General features: G+C 31.8%; 1 protein-coding gene across 1 annotated transcript in view; it reads right to left on the bottom strand.

Annotated features, from left to right (window-relative positions):
* LOC111708706 (uncharacterized) overlaps positions 1 to 16,601 on the bottom strand; it is a gene marked incomplete at its 5' end in the record, with an annotated part of 62,609 nt that extends 46,008 nt beyond the window's left edge. Inside the window, 17 exon segments of the mRNA XM_023482167.1 lie at positions 201 to 242; positions 918 to 1,011; positions 1,544 to 1,631; positions 3,975 to 4,032; positions 4,459 to 4,536; positions 5,246 to 5,307; positions 6,297 to 6,475; positions 7,563 to 7,671; positions 8,228 to 8,278; positions 9,038 to 9,126; positions 10,615 to 10,693; positions 11,699 to 11,773; positions 14,863 to 14,928; positions 15,420 to 15,485; positions 15,799 to 15,863; positions 15,986 to 16,105; positions 16,547 to 16,601. Coding sequence (XP_023337935.1) covers positions 201 to 242; positions 918 to 1,011; positions 1,544 to 1,631; positions 3,975 to 4,032; positions 4,459 to 4,536; positions 5,246 to 5,307; positions 6,297 to 6,475; positions 7,563 to 7,671; positions 8,228 to 8,278; positions 9,038 to 9,126; positions 10,615 to 10,693; positions 11,699 to 11,773; positions 14,863 to 14,928; positions 15,420 to 15,485; positions 15,799 to 15,863; positions 15,986 to 16,105; positions 16,547 to 16,601 — 1,376 coding nt within the window.
* Between the last annotated feature and the right edge of the window lie 474 nt (positions 16,602 to 17,075).

Genomic DNA, 17,075 nt, shown 5'->3' with positions numbered 1-17,075 from the left:
CTAAATATAGAATTAATTTTGATAGAATTTGAAGAAATTTCTCTATCTGCATTTATAAAAGAATTCTTGAAAAAAAAAATTAGCTTGAAATAAATTTAGAATTGAATACTACTTTGCAAAAATATAAGAATTCAGGACGCATCGCGCCACCTGCATTTGAAATTTACTTTGATATATTAAAAAATCATAATTTTTCGTCCCTGACTGTTGTATCACGATTGAAGCACTGTGATGCTGCAGATCTGAATAAAAATATAGATTGAAGCACTGTGATGCTGCAGATCTGAATAAAAATATGGATTTTTCATGTTTTGTATCCCAGAAAAACAAAATGCGCAATAATGCATTACAAAAAACGTGTTTTTTTTCTATCTGAAGATTTTTTTTCTAAAAGAATAATTCAAAAAATGCGAAGGGCAAATATAAAAGATTTAGAAAAATAATGCAATCATTAAATGTAAAAATTTTCCGAGCGACAAAAGGCTTTCATTGAAATTTAAACACTTGAAGTTTTTTAATAACATTATAAGATTTTTTTAATTTTTAAATTTTTATAAGATTTTTTAAATTCTCAGCAGAATTAAACTTTGATTTTTACAAAAAAAATTGAAAAATTAAATAAAGAGCAAAGGCTAGGCGACACTCCGAAGTTGGCCTGGTCTGGAAAGTTGTGTGGTTTGTTGTGGGATTAATTCTAATGTTTTTTTGCTCCGGAATGTATAATTGTTTAGTTTATACAGTGATACAAATTGTAGAATAGGAACACGACTGTTATTTTACGACGTATCCTCTTCAAAAGTTGGTTTTTAAGCTAATGGTAAAACTATTTGCATTAAAGACAGAAAATATAATATTGCTTGTATGTCGTATTCCTATAGTCCACAGTTTTATGTGTAGTGATAGTGTAAATATTGTACTTAGTATAGAGCTGTAAATCCTCAAGGAAACTAAATCCATCTTGAGCAACACTGCTCCATTGTACACAGGTTCCAGCAGATCCATTGATCAGAGCTAAATATAATCAATCAACCAATCCATTGTACACAGGTACCTGCAGATCCATTGATCAGAGCTAACCATAATCAATCAACCGATCGACTGTACAAAGGTAACAGCAGAACCATTGATCAGAAATAAATAAAATCAATCAATAAATCTACCAATGAATGATAAAAAAAATCGATGAATTAAACCCAATTCAACGTTTCATACTGATTTTAATAATCTATTTATTAATCGATGACAAATTAGTTTAAATTACATGATAAATAATTCATTTACTTGTAATTAGTTTAAACATTAATTTAAAAAAAAAAAGATTCAAAATGTAAAATAAGATAAGAACAAGTTGGAAACTCTTGTATTGTGGATTTCAAGATTAATGCTTGATTTCTATCAACAAATTGATGTAATCTTTATTCAATATTAATCATTGATTCTAAAATGACCCACAGTGAATATTAAGACCAAGCTATCAGAAATATGAATATCCAACACAGAAGCTCCCAGCTGAGATAATAGATATTTTCAATCTGATTCTTACCATTTATAGTTATCCGCTCTCTGGGGTTATATCTTGTAGCCATAGATATAGGAGATATAGTTGGTGGGTTCCAGGATACTATTTCTACCTAGATATAGGAGATATAGTTGGTGGATTCCAGGATACTTTTTCTACCTAGATATAGGAGATATAGTTGGTGGGTTCCAGGATACTATTTCTACCTAGATACAGGAGATATAGTTGGTGGATTCCAGGATATTATTTCTACCTAGATATAGGAAATATAGTTGATGGATTCCAGGATACTATTTCTACCTAGATATAGGAGATATAGTTGGTGGATTCCAGGATACTATCGATACCAATAGATATAGGAGATATAGTTGGTGGATTCCAGGATACTATTTCTACCTAGATATAGGAGATATAGTTGGTGGGTTCCAGGATACTATTTCTACCTAGATATAGGAGGTATAGTTGGTGGATTCCAGGATATTATTTCTACCTAGATATAGGAGATATAGTTGGTGGATTCCAGGATACTATTGATACCTATAGATATAGGAGATATAGTTGGTGGATTCCAGGATACTATTTCTACCTATAGATATAGAAGATATGGTTGGTGGGTTCCAGGATACTATTTCTACCTATAGATATAGAAGATATAGTTGGTGGATTCCAGGATACTATTTCTACCTACAGATATAGGAGATATAGCTGGTGGATTCCAGGATACTATTAATACCTATAGATATAGGAGATATAGGTGGGTGGTTCCAGGATAAGCTATTTCTACCAAGAGACATACATGGGGTTACTCATAAAAAACCTCAATTTTGAACCTTTTTTTCTTCTTTTGGACCAAAACTTAGACTCTGGCACAAATGTTATATACATTATAACGCATCGTATGCTTATAGTACACTGTATAGATATTGTCGAATAAAAAAAAATTGGTTCAAAATGGCGGCGCGGCTCTGTTATGATTAATAGACACCCTGTGGTCTGTAGAGCTCTTATAGATTCATTAACTTTAGCTACCTAGCTAGATGCAGTAAACATTAAGTTGGTGGATTTTATATTCCTTTTTACAAATTGTTTACGAAAACATTTTTGTTAAATGATGTACTACTAAACAGAGCATCAATCAAGTTTAATCTTAAAGGTGCAAAATCATATTCTTATTTTTTATCCGACATGGGAAAGAATAAAAGACTTAGATGACAATATACAATTTTGAAATAAAACAATTTTGAGATTAAATTATGTTTTCCATGCCTAGATTATATATATCTAAATGATATACTGTAAAGTCCCTTTAAAAAAGAAAAATAATGGAATAAACAGAATTTATAAATTCTTTAGCGCGCAGACAACAATGTGCTTTCTGAACTTCCTCTGAAACATGTTTCTTTCGTGGAGGATTTGACCAAAACACAATTGTAACAAATTCAAGAAAACACGAAGACGATTACTACTGTGTAGCGAAGTTGACCGCACAAGATTCACAATACATAATACTATATCCGCTCCAAATGTGTCTCCTCAAGTTCCCCCCCCCCTTTACCGCCTCTACTTGTGGAGAGCAGCGTCAGTTAGCTTTAGAATGTCGAGATGTGAACACCTCTGATCTGGAACTACTAACTCCTTCATACTGCCGCCGATGTCTACTCTAGCAACAAATGCTGCTAATGTCTAAGCCTCCATCATGTCCAAATCCACAAAGCAGTCGCATGTCCCGGGGTTGAGAGGCAATCAGTTCCTCCCTACACATGTTACAGACTGCAAACCCTCCAGGACCGTCGCCTAGATGTGAACCCTTTGCTGCCAAGATGCTGACACCTGTGAGCTGACCATCATGAAGCTCCAACTGTTCCATTCCTTTCAACACTATTAATCAATGTTATTTCATTTTCAACCGTTTAGATACTCCCAATTAAGGGCCAATATTTTTAAACTTTGCTTTTATTTCTCATTTCATGCTATTATTCAATAAAGTTACCGAATATCCCTGTTGTTCTTTTATTTGTGTCAACAACAATATACAGCGTTGTATGATTGTATCTACATATTAAGTAGGAATTGAGTCTTTGCCATAAACTCTGATTTTCTAATCTCTATCTTTTCAACCCAATGTCGTAGACCTTAGATCTTTCAAACTATGAATTCTTCAAAAAAAACCTAAGTTTGAAATATCAAAGGTTTTTGCCCTCAGGTTAACAAGATATAGGGATAGGAAAATCCGAGTTTGTGGCAAAAACTCAATTCCTTTCTCTGATTGTTTCTTTGTATGTATATATAGGATTATAACTCATGAACCCATTATTATAAATTATATATACTTGGTAGAACTACGGGAATGTTCTTAGCTTGGGTCAAATATATAAAATTGAGTAGGTTGACTATTAAAGTTAAAAAATTAAGTTTCAAGGCAAAGCTGGGTTTCAAAGCTAGTAAACTAATTTACCTCAACTGAAGCTGTTGAGTTTAAACCATTCTTTGCAACAACTACAGTCATATTATACCTATAATAACAATATTTATGTTTTTAGGGACGGTAATAAGCTTGACCCTCAATCCAAATATAGCAATGTCCGATTTACAACGGTACCCTTGAAACCTTAATCTGATCAAAAATATGGAAGATAACGTCGTTCTTAATAATCGAAAAGTGTTTATTTCTGTAAAGTTTTCCATCGCTAATAATTGCAAGAAATGCGCAAGTCACTTTGGCTGAGAAACCACAAATAAAAAAAAAACAGTTTGAATAATCAAAAGCATGTTTTTATGGGTACCGTTGTAAATTGTTATAATTAGACACATTATTGATCATATAAATGCATATAAAAAGAGTACTTGAAATCATAACAATAATCTTTTTAACTACCAGAGAACCTAATGAAAGACTTGCATGCACTGTTTACAAGTTTGAAATCCCGCAAGGTATTTACCTGCCGGGTACTAAGGTACTGCTGGGAAGTGTGACATAGCTCTTATTCAGTGTACCGACAGCAAGGGTTTCCTCCAGTCTGAACATAATTTTCAGGGTTTTTTCAGCAAAAAGAAATTTTAAACTCTTCCTTGAAGCTTGATATAACTTTATTTTTTTAAATGTGTTTTTATCCTATCAAATATTTTTAAAGGGAAAATGGCCAAAAATTAAAAAATATGTTAGCAGAAAATCATCTGAGCGACAATTTAATTTTTCTTTGTTTGTTTGTAATTGATTAACGTCAAACGGCTAAACCGATCGGGACCAACTTTTTGGGGGGGACCTCACATGACCCCAGGGAAGGTTTATGGATGCTGAGAAATACGAATTGTATTCAAAAACTTTGATTTTTTGTAAAATTTTGAAAATCCACGAAAGTATGTAAATTCGCATAATTTTTTATTATAGTTTTATCGAATAGAAAATGCCAAAAGATTGAACAACACTTAAAAGTTAAAATAGAAGATGGGCACGAAACCTTGATGAACTAGTAATAAAAAAAGATAAAAGATAATCAGTTATTTCCCCTACATCAAAAAAACATATTTACGTTTTCATTTTTATTCGTTTTAAAACAAGCTTGAAGGAAGTGTTACTGTTTACACTAGACACACAAAGACTTAATTAAAATTGTAAATTAATAATTTTTTATATTTATGTTATTTCTAAAATACAAATAAATAATAAATTTTATAATAAATATAAAAATAATTTCTAATTCTAAAATAAATATTCTGAACATTTTCCTAAGAGAACTGTTTTGTTTAAAACAACCATTTCCATCCAGAGTACGACAAAGCCATTCAAACTAAACATAGAAATAAATTAAATAAAAACTAATGTACATTAAAATTAACAAGTCATTAAAACTAAGTTTAAATAATTAACCCTTAAAGAAACTATTCTGACAAAATCAGAAAATGTATAATTCATTATTTAATTTGATTTTATTCTCGTAAGAATGATAATATGTTTTTATTAAATATTATTATTTTCTTTAATCAATCACAATGGCAATAAATACAGAGGTATTAAGTACAATTTATGTTAAATATTTTTTAAACACTTGAAAGATTAAAAACACGAGTAAAGAACTATTTTGAGTTATTTCTTAATTTTTTTTTTAAAAATCTTATGATACAAATGTTTTAGCTCACATTTCAGAATTTTTTCATATAAAGCTGCATTTTCTAATTTGAATTAAAATTTTATTTTTCTAAAAACCAACCCGCGAACATGTAACGACGATATCCCAGTTTATACACTGGTGACCGAAAAATTTTGACTGGAATGCAAATTGTCGATCTGCTTTTATCTACACGGCATTAGTTCATGTTTAATTTTCGGTACTAGCTGTACACTGTATAAAGCTAGAACAATTGTAATGTTGTAATTCAAGTTTTCATGGCTTTTGGTGAAATAATGGCAACATTAAAGCCATTTGAATGTAGATATGGTACTCTAGAAGAACAAATTTGAATAGAAAAAAAAACAGATATCTTGATATTATTGTGCTGGAAAGCGCAAGTGCAAAATCGTAAAAAGATTATTTAAATCTTTAAAAAAAGATGAATGAGAATAAGAAGATTTAGAGATGAAAGATGAAATGAAAAACATCAGAATTCCAGAAAATAATAATGATTGAAATAATTGAAAGTCTTCATGCAACATCATATAAAAAATTAAAATAAATATGAATCAAAGAATTATTAAACATCTGAAACAAGAAATTGGCTAAAAACATTGAACATTTTTTTTGCGTTATACATTTTTAGAAAATGAAGGCAAAAAACTAACCTTGAGGTCTCCTGGTGTATTATCCTGATCTTTTGAGAGCACTGCGTCTAAGACTATCCTAGACCCGGTCCCGAAGGTGAGTTTATTTGCTGATGTGACCGCCAGGGGTCCCAGCTGGTGTACGCTGACCTCCAAGCTACCTGACCCAGTCATATTCGAACCCTCAGATATAACCAATACTGAATATATTAGAAAATAAGTGGAATAAAGCTGTAAGTTTAACACTTGCTACAAACTCAAATTTTCTAATCCTTTCATGGTTGCAATCTGGTATTGTAGACCTTTTTTATTTCAAACAAGATTTTGCTGGATTAAAGAGTCTAAGTTTAAAATATTTAAGATTTAAATCAACAACTTGAAGAGGTTTAAAAGGATTAGAAAATCTGTAGCGAGTGTTCAGTTCCTTTAAGGGCCGGGGGATAATAGTTCTCTACCTGAGTGCTAATAGTTAGCTGTACTGTTTACTAATATTGATATACTATAGGTTAGGCCAGAATCAACTTATATAAACAAATATGCAGTACGCTCTCGGTATAGTTTATGGCGTATACAATTAGTAAAGGATTAGCGAACATCATTACTCTATACACTATAACCTCGTTGGTTCCTTTGCTTTAATTTTCGTGTGGCTGGGACGTCACAGAGATCCGTCCACACTGATTCTACAAGAGTAGTTGTATGTGCTTCCGCCCTGTTGCTACCTGAGTAGTTGTATGTGCGTCCACCCTTTTGCTACCTAAGAAGTTTTATGTGCGTCCACCCTGTTGCTACCTGAGAAGTTGTATGTGCGTCCACCCTGATGCTGCCTGAGTAGTTGAATGAGCGTCCACCCTTTTGCTACCTGAGAAGTTTTATGCGAGTCCACCCTGTTGCTACCTGAGTAGTTGTATGAGCGTCCACCCTTTTGCTACCTGAGAAGTTGTATGCGAGTCCACCCTGTTGCTACCTGAGAAGTTGTATGAGCGTCCACCCTTTTGCTACCTGAGAAGTTGTATGTGCGTTCACCCTGTTGCTACCGGACCTGAGTAGTTGTATGTGCGTCCACCCTTTTGCTACCTGAGAAGTTGTATGTGCGTCCACCCTGATGCTACCTGAGTAGTTGTATGAGCGTCCACCCTTTTGCTACCTGAGAAGTTGTATGCGAGTCCACCCTGTTGCTACCTGAGAAGTTGTACGTGCGTCCACACGGTTGTTTCCTGAGTAGTTGTATGTGCGTCCACCCTGTTGCTACCTGAGTAGTTGTATGTGTGTCCACACTGATGCTACCTGAGAAGTTGTATGTGCGTCCACCCTGCAGAGTTGCAGGAGGGAGCTGGAGAATACGAGAATTCTTCTTGGATAGATCCAGCCCGGTGCCGGGACATGTCCAGAAATACTAAATAAGTTATTTAAAGGGAGTGTTCCCCTGTCTTAGAATTTCAATGCTAAACAGCCATGACTCTCGACTATCGAGATGAGAAAAGAGCGGATTCAACAAGACCACAATTAGTGTAGAACACAACCAGACTTGTGTTAGATGTTAGGTTTAATCAAATATTTATAAAAAATGTTATTGATCAAGGCTTTCAGTGGCCGAATTTTAAGAATTTGAGCGGCGGTTTAAATTTAAACCGCCGCTTAAATATGGTTGGTTCCACTTAAAATTGTATCAAATGTTTCAAGATTTAAGCCGACGCTTAATTTAAACCGGGTTTTGGCAGATTTAAACCGCGGCTCAAATTCTTTAAATTCCATCTCAGATCTCTTCACAACTCTGTTTCTACAAATATTTTTATATTTATTGCTTTCAAATGTCGTTTTCAAGTCTACATTTTTACTTGGAAAAGATTACTCATTTCGGGAATTTTATTAACTTTAAAAGTCTAGATTCTGATATATCAGATTAATCTGATAACTCTGATAAATGTATTTTGCAAAATTTAGAAAATTACCCGAAAATTTGATGACTCCGATCCAGACTGGTTACAGGATACTATGTCAGCCTATATAAATATTTATATTAAAAATAATAATAAAAATAAAAATAATATAAATGATGATAACAATAAAAAATGATGTAATGATAATTATAATGGTTATATATTTATTAACACAACTTATAAAATAATAATAATAATAATTATAATAATACAGTGGAACAGTAAGACAGCTCAAATTATGAATTTAAATAATCCTATGAACATGGTATACGGCAATTGTACAGATTAAAGACTCTTTTTTTCAGCCCATTTGGTCCAGCCGTTTTGCCAGCTATAGCTAACATATATATATATATATATGAGCAAAAAGCTTTATTATATAGATAGATGATACTAATACTCTACTTGGAGCCTAAGTTTTGTATCTGGTTTCAAAGTATCAGGTCCGTTATCAGATACAGATAACTATTATAATACTGCTAATCTACCTGGAGCCGAAGGTTTGTATCAGATACAGATAAATATTATAATACTGCTAATCTACCTGGAGCCAAAAGTTTGTATCTGGTTTCAAAGTATCAGGTCCGTTAACAGATACTGATAACTATTATAATATTACTAATCTACCTGGAGCCGAAGGTTTGTATCAGATACAGATAACTATTATAATATTGCTAATCTACCTGGAGCCGAAGGTTTGTATCAGATACAGATAACTATTGTAATATTGCTAATCTACCTGGAGCCGAAGGTTTGTATCTGGTTTCAAAGTATCAGGTCCGTTAACGGATACAGATAACTATTATAATACTGCGGATCTACCTGGAGTCGAAGATTTGTATCTGGTTTCAAAGTATTAGGTCCGTTAACGGATACAGATACACTGTTACCGGAACTTGGTTTCACGAATTCTAAAAATAACAAAATATTTAACCATTCTTTTTCATCAATAGCAATATCCTTCATTTTTAAATCCAACCTAATACTTTCCTTCTGAATTATACAAGTCAACTTTTTTGTCCATCTGTGTTTCTTAAGGTCGATTTTTTTTTTTAATCAATCTTTTGTCTTTCAAAAACTTTTCTCTTTTTTGACCTCGACATATTTTGCATTTTGAAAATAAAGCCTAAACTTTTTAACCGAGTCTTTTTCCCAAACTGTGATTTTTAATTAATGTTGTAGACCTTCGAAATTTCAAAATATGAATTCTGATGGATGAAATAATGGATTAGAAAATTTGAGTTTTTTTGAACATGGAGTTTACATTTATTTTCAACTCCTGAAAACAGATTCCTCTGGTGCAGATAAATCGGGATTGTAATCTTTAATTATTTTTGTTCAGCAAGCAAGCATTCTACAGTAAAGTAATTATTTTCTATTTGGTGGAAAAATGTTGAGAATTTTTCATTAATACTTTCATCTCAAGCTTTTATAATATAGTGCTTGGTAATTCCAGGAAATGAAGGCTGTTAATAGCAAACCTTTGTTATAACTAACATTATAATATGTTTAATGTAACAAAGTAAAAAGATAAAAAAGAAAATTAATGAAATAAAAAAATTTTGAAAGGATACTTAATTGTTAATTTAATAAAACAATTCCTGAGATTTCTTTACAGAAAGTTTAAAAATATCAATTGAATTGAAGATTAATGCAAGAGTGTCCCATATCATATTAGATTATCTCCAAGCCTTAACACCGAAATAAACACATAATACTCGAAAAAATCTAGTTTTTTCTACAAGAAAATGTTTAGATTGGCATCATTAAATTTTTCAAAATGATTCATTATTCTTAAATTTTCTGATTAGTCCCGAATATCGTAATTTAGAGCCTTTGTCGATCTAACATGATGTGGGACACCCTGTATATCTATGAAATTTAATGAATGAGAGGGGTTGGTTCAACCAGTTCTTCTGTAAACATATAGATTACAATCTCATTGAAAAGGAAGTTTTTGCCACAAACTGTGTAATCCCTAAATCTTTGCAACCTGAAGCTAGGTGTAAACCTTTGATATTTCAAACTTAGACTTTTAGATCTAACAGAACTCATATTGTAAATATCAAAGATCTACATCGGTTTATTGCCAATTTTAGGAATTTTTTACAAAGACTTAATTCCTTTCCCGATTTAAAATCATTCCCAAGCACTCTTGTACTTAAAATAGTAGTTAAGCATGGTACAACGCAATGTAACTGAGTTCTTCCAACAAACTCTGCAACTTTGCAATCTATTGGTGTCTTCATTTGATATTTTAAACTTAGATAATTTTATCAAACAGAATTCATAGAAATATCAAAGATTTACAACATTGGGTTACCAAGATAAAGGGATTAGAAAACTTGAGTTTGTGACAACAAGAGCTTAACTTCTATGAAACCATTAATATTATATACCTATAGTTTGAGGCTCCGAGAGTATTCCAAACTGAGAAATAACTTGAACCTCCAGCTTATAAACTACATCGTACTCAATCTATAAAAATATATACGCTGAGAGTTCTGATAAACTATATCGTATTCAAACTATAAATATATATACGCTGAGAGTTCGAATAAGCTATATCGTACTCAATCTATAAATATATATACGCTGAGAGTTCTGATAAACTATATCGTATTCAATCTATTAATATATATACGATGAGAGTTCTGATAAGCTATATCGTCCTCAATCTATAAATATATATACGCTAAGAGTTGTTATAGACTACATCATACTACATCTTTTTAATATATATAGGCTAAGAGTTCTAATAAGCCGCGAATTTAAGCTCAGGTTGTATAGATTTAGAAAGTAACAAAAACAATCGTGAATGAATTATCATCCTTTAAAATTAACCCTGTATGGAATATATATTTGTAACAAACATTTCATATTTTAATCTCAAAACTGGAAAAAGTTTGTAATAAGTATTCCAGAACCGTGAATACTTTTAACAAGTTTTACTCTTCACCTTTGGAAGATGAATATTTAAAATTAATACCATCAATTTTAAATTTGTACTTTTCTGTCCGTTTGTAGCTTTCAAGAACGATGAAACAATTCGTACAACTTTTAAATGTAGTGATGGGAACTAACTTGCTTTGTTTTGGAATTGGAGGGTTTTGCAAAAATTTTTTAATATTGACAAATTTTTAAGATTTCCTCTCCTTACACTATACCAGATTTTGACCTTGAGAGAAAATATCTGCAAAAAACAAACCAAAAACTATCGTTTTTTTTGGTTCGTTTTCACCTTTTTATATTTTCTTGATTATTAAATTATGTCCCACCACTACCAATATAGTTTTGTTTGCTACGGATCGAAAAAAAGACGTTAGAAAACGTGAAAAAAAACTTGTGAAAAAAGTACGGAATAGATCAAATTCTTACAATAATTATATTTTGATTTTAAAAAAATTAAAGAGAAATTGATCTGCGTTCTTCGACAAAAAACTAAGAAGGCGTGGAACGCGCCATACATACATTAAATCAAACCTGCTCAGGCAGCAATGATACTCCTAAATCTAGTGAGAGAGGAGATAGAAGAGAAGATAGGTCCGTCTTGTTCCCCTAAAAAATGAAAAAAGAAATCAAATAAATACATTTTGAAAGCAATAAAAAACTTTTTAAGTTTATATTAACAACTTTTGAAAGAATTGACTTGAAAAAAGACAAACAAAAATATGTATAACACAAAAGAAAGGAATCCGAAAAAGTTCTACAGTGGCGGAAGGAAAACCGATATAAATTAAAGGATTATTGACCCCCTAGACTCCCACCCCTCCCATCTGATTGTACATTTTCAGCATATTAACAATCAACTAAGTGTTTATGTTCACATCTAATCAGCTGGAAATAGTTAACAACAGTTTTCTCTTTATAAAGGAGAATACACAGTATAAACTAGCATTATGATGAGGTCAAAAATATTATCCATAACGATTTTTCTAAACAAAATATCGTTTTGAAAACCGTTTTTGTCAATTTTATTGGGCAGAATAAAAATATTGCATAAATTAATAAAAGCCAACTTGTGTAGCATGCAATTTTAAAATAGGATTCACATTTCAGGTTTTTGTGGAGCCTCCTAAAAATCTAAAAACTATATTTAAAAACGGGACGCAAAACTATATTTAAAACAGGACGCAAAACTATATTTAAACCAGGACGAAAAACTATATTTAAAAAAGGACGCAAAACTATATTAAAAAACAGGACGCAAAACTATATTTAAAAACGGGACGCAAAACTATATTTAAAACAGGACGAAAAACTATATTTAAACCAGGACGAAAAAATATATTTAAAAAAGGACGCAAAACTATATTTAAAAACAGGACGCAAAACTATATTCAAAAACAGGACGCAAAACTATATTCAAAAACAGGACGCAAAACTATATTTAAAACAGGCCGCAGAACTATATTTAAAACAGGACGCAAAACTATATTTAAAAACAGGACGCAAAAATATATTTAAAAACGGGACGCAAAACTATATTTAAAACAGGATGCAAAACTATATTTAAAACAGGACGAAAAACTATATTTAAACCAGGACGAAAAACTATATTTAAAAACAGGACGCAAAACTATATTAAAAAACAGGACGCAAAACTATATTTTAAAACAGGCCGCAGAACTATATTTAAAACAGGACGCAAAACTATATTTAAAAACAGGACGCAAAACTATATTCAAAAACAGGACGCAAAACTATATTCAAAAACAGGACGCAAAACTATATTTAAAACAGGCCGCAGAACTATATTTAAAACAGGACGCAAAAATATATTTAAAAACAGGACGTAAAACTATATTCAAAAACAGGACGCAAAACTATATTCAAAAACAGGACGCAAAACTATATTTAAAAACAGGCCGCAAAACTATATTTAAAATCGGGCTGCAAAACTATTTTCAAAAACTTGACGCAAAACTATATTTAAAATGGAACGCAAAACTATATTTAAAAACAGGACGCAAAACTATATTTAAAATGGGACGCAAAACTTTATTTAAAAACATCATTATCATGGGATATTTCGTTGAACCGAAACAGCAGAGTACTGTCCCCGCAATTTTTTTAGAAAAAGAACCAGAATTGGAATCCTAATATTATTTAATAGATTTAAAATTAATCTAAATTTTTCCGAAAATGTCTAGCGAGTTCCTTTGTCAAACTTTGAGGCAAATCAGTCAAACGGTTTACGAGGTATGATCGGACATACAAACGGACAAACAGAGCTTACTTTTTCCATAAATTTATAGTATCAATCTCTGTTCAGTTGTTTGTGTGTTTTTATGTCCGATAATAACTCAGGTTCCTCGACCGATTTGCCTCAAATTTTGATGGGGAACTTGGTATCAGGGAAATATGTTCTTAGCTTGGTTTCAAAATTTTAAGTTGAGTGAGTTGATTTTTTTCAAATTCAGTTTGCAGGTGAAGCTGGATTCTCAATCAATAGTTCTGATAATTTATTAGATTGGTTGTATCAAAAAAGGCATAGTTAAGATTATGGTTTCCAACGCAAGTGGATTTTACTTGGGCGAAATTGCGAGCCCTGTAAGCTCGACGCAATTCCGCGAAATTCGAGAGCAGTTGCGCACAATTCCGCAGTTTCGATCGGAAGCCCTAGTTAAGATTAAATGAATTTGAATAGGAAGAAACGAAATTTATACATCTATTAACTTTGATCTGGTTTGGATAAAGTCTAGAAAAGAATTCAACGTTTATTTTTAGTTTCTGGTTGAGATTGATTGAGCTTGATTGATGTGCTGTACACTGACCGAAGAAATAGTAAGGTTTAGCGGAGAGTGCCCCCCCCCCCTCCCTAACCTTAACAAAGCTCTTTGAGTGGTAAAGATATTGGTACGTTAAATTAGATCAGTAACTCAACCTAAATCTAATCTAAAGAGAGAGATGCAACTAGACAACCAATACATTACACGTACTTTCAGTTTACTATAGAACCTATAGTATACTCCAAACAGCCTACAGTATACTCCAAACAGCCTACAGTATACTTCAAACTACCTACAGTATACTTCAAACCACCTACAGTATACTCCAAACAGCCTACTGAATACTCCAAACAGCCTACAGTATACTCCAAACAGCCTACAGTATACTCAAAACAAACTACAGTATACTCCAAACAGCCTACAGTATACTTCAAAATACCTACAGTATACTTCAAACCACCTACAGTATACTCCAAACAACCTACATTATACTCCAAACAACATGCACTATACTTCAAACAACCCTAAATCTTACGGCATACAACTTTTATACCTATAGACTGTATGCTACTTACAACCTGCAATTTATATGACCTACAACCTACCATCTACAACCTAGAACCTATCATCTACATTCTACAACCTGCAACCTACATCATAAATCCTAAACAGTACACCAAACAACCTAAAACCTACAACTTACAGCGTACAATCTACAACCTACAACCTACATCCTACACCATACACCCTACAACATACACCCTATACACCACACACCCTGCACCATACACCCTACAACCTAGAACCTACCATCTACAACATTCAACCGATAACCTACATCCTAAAGCCTGAAATTGCAACCTACGACCAACATCCTAAAATCAACTCACCTTAAATTTAGAATAAAAAATGTACCTCAGCTTTGTATAAAGTGTAGTCAATAGTACTGTTTTCAGGGCGAAATCGTTTCACGTTTTCAATCTAGATCAAATTTATTGTCAATTAGAATATTTGTTAGATCACAATAATTTTGTACAAGCTGCGTTTGGTCCTAAAAGTCGAGAAAGGAATCTGAAATATTAAAAATGTAATTTTACATTATTATATTTTGCTTAATTGAAATTAATATAAAAACAATAATACCAATTTAAAAAGTAGACATTAGAATTATTTGAATAGTTTAACTTATAATTATCACTTTATCAATGACACCATCATAATTGCAGACTTAAAAATGAAAAAATTATTCAGGGATATATTGCACGATCTTTTGAACGAGCGGTTGAGACATAGCTTTGACTATTTACAGTTAAGAATGAGCTTAGAAAAATTGTTTTTTTTTAAATTAATTTTTCCAAAATATGATTTTAGATGTTTCAACATTTTTTAATTATGAAAGAAAAAAGTTGCGTTTCTTACTCTGGAAACTACGTTGAGTCCAAAGTATGTATCAATGCTTAAAATATGTTTACCTTGATTATTATCTGACCGGCTGGACAAACTGTTCTTGATCCAATCAGAGAAAATACAGGAACCACCTGCCAGGGAATAGCATTAGGCATTATTTACAATTGTCGTGAAGAATTTTTAGAGTGCTATACTATTTAAGACACACTGATTCAACTGTTTGGTCCTTGTTTCGATCCTTATGTGACCAATTAAACATCAATTCTTCGCTGTTTCCTTTTTTATAATTTTTACACGTTTTAAATAAAAAAGTAGAAAAGACAATTATGTAAATTTAAGATTGTTGTTCAAGATTAACAACATCCCCACCACACAAAGATACAAAAACTTAAAAGAGTAAGATTTCATCCAAAAAAAAAAAAAAAACATATTTTCACGCTTTACCTTTTTCATGTCCCTAGGGAGACTTAAAGAAACTGATCCAGATACTTCCATTGAAAAGTCAGCATCTTTAAATATAATTATTATAATAATGATAAATATAATAAAAATAATAAAATAATAATAATAATAGTATTAATGATAATAATAATAATAATAATAATAATGATACTAAAAAAAAAAACAACACCTGACATGAACTCCCTGATCTGGTTCCCCTTGATGAAGGTGAGCGTGTTATTGAAGGAGATGTTGGACTGGCCGGATAAGATTATAATCAACGTGTTTGCTTTATATGTACATGTTGATCCTAAATAAAAAGAAATTAATAAAAAGTATTCTTTTGTATTTCTCTTCTAAACTTCTCACTGTAATAACAGTAATTTAAAGTTATCTTTTATCCTTGTAAAAATGAGATATTATTGATAATTTTAGAAAGATCTTTTTAATTAAATTTTGATAATCTGTGTTTATTAAATACAAGCTTAGAACCAAGTGTTGCCCAGGGTTTGATCGTAAATTACGATTTAGCTATTTTCCCATATAAAAGTAGACCCACTCGACATAAAATCTCAGAACAATTCCGTGGTTCTCCCGAGTTCTCCCAATCAAAATTTGAGGCAAATCGGTCAAGGGTTTCATCAGTTATTATCAAATATATAAACAGAGATCACTATTTTATATATATTGATGAAGAACGGCATCATAAATATAATTTATCCAATTTTTGTTGTAGTTGGTACTTACTGACCTTGTAAAAGTTGTGAGGTGTTTTCAGCGAATATTTTTGAACATCCTAGCTTCCCCTGAACAACGTACACCAACATTAGATCAGCTTCAATATTAAAGTAAGTGCAGAGTGAATTTACAAAGCAGTATGTAGGAATCACAATGGTACCCTGTAAACCTTTACTTTATGATGGATGGTAGAAGACATGTTAGTTATTTTCTCTGATAATTGAACATTTTAAGCGGTTTTTCTGCAAAGAAGACTTCCGGATTTCTGCTAGACAGACGCGACTAGGCATGCCAAACTTTAAATAAAGAGTCAATATATATTACGGCTACATGCAGTCCCTGTGTGGCTATCTTTATAAAAAGTTTAGCCAACATCCTCAATAATCTAAAATAATTTGTTCTGCTGTAAATTGTCTCATATATTACCAGGCTTTTTGGTCCCATCTTCTATTTGAACTATTAATTGTGGCTCCATCTGTGAACATCTTCTTTTTTTACAATATAAAACAAAAACAGAAAAAAGTTCGCAGATTTGATGATAT

The sequence above is a fragment of the Eurytemora carolleeae genome, unplaced genomic scaffold (genome assembly GCF_000591075.1).
Source record: "Eurytemora carolleeae unplaced genomic scaffold, Eaff_2.0 scaffold899, whole genome shotgun sequence".
Taxonomy (NCBI): Eukaryota; Metazoa; Arthropoda; class Copepoda; order Calanoida; family Temoridae; genus Eurytemora; species Eurytemora carolleeae.
The sequence above is the reverse complement of the archived record's forward strand: the minus strand, read 5'-3'. Positions and strand labels throughout refer to the sequence as shown.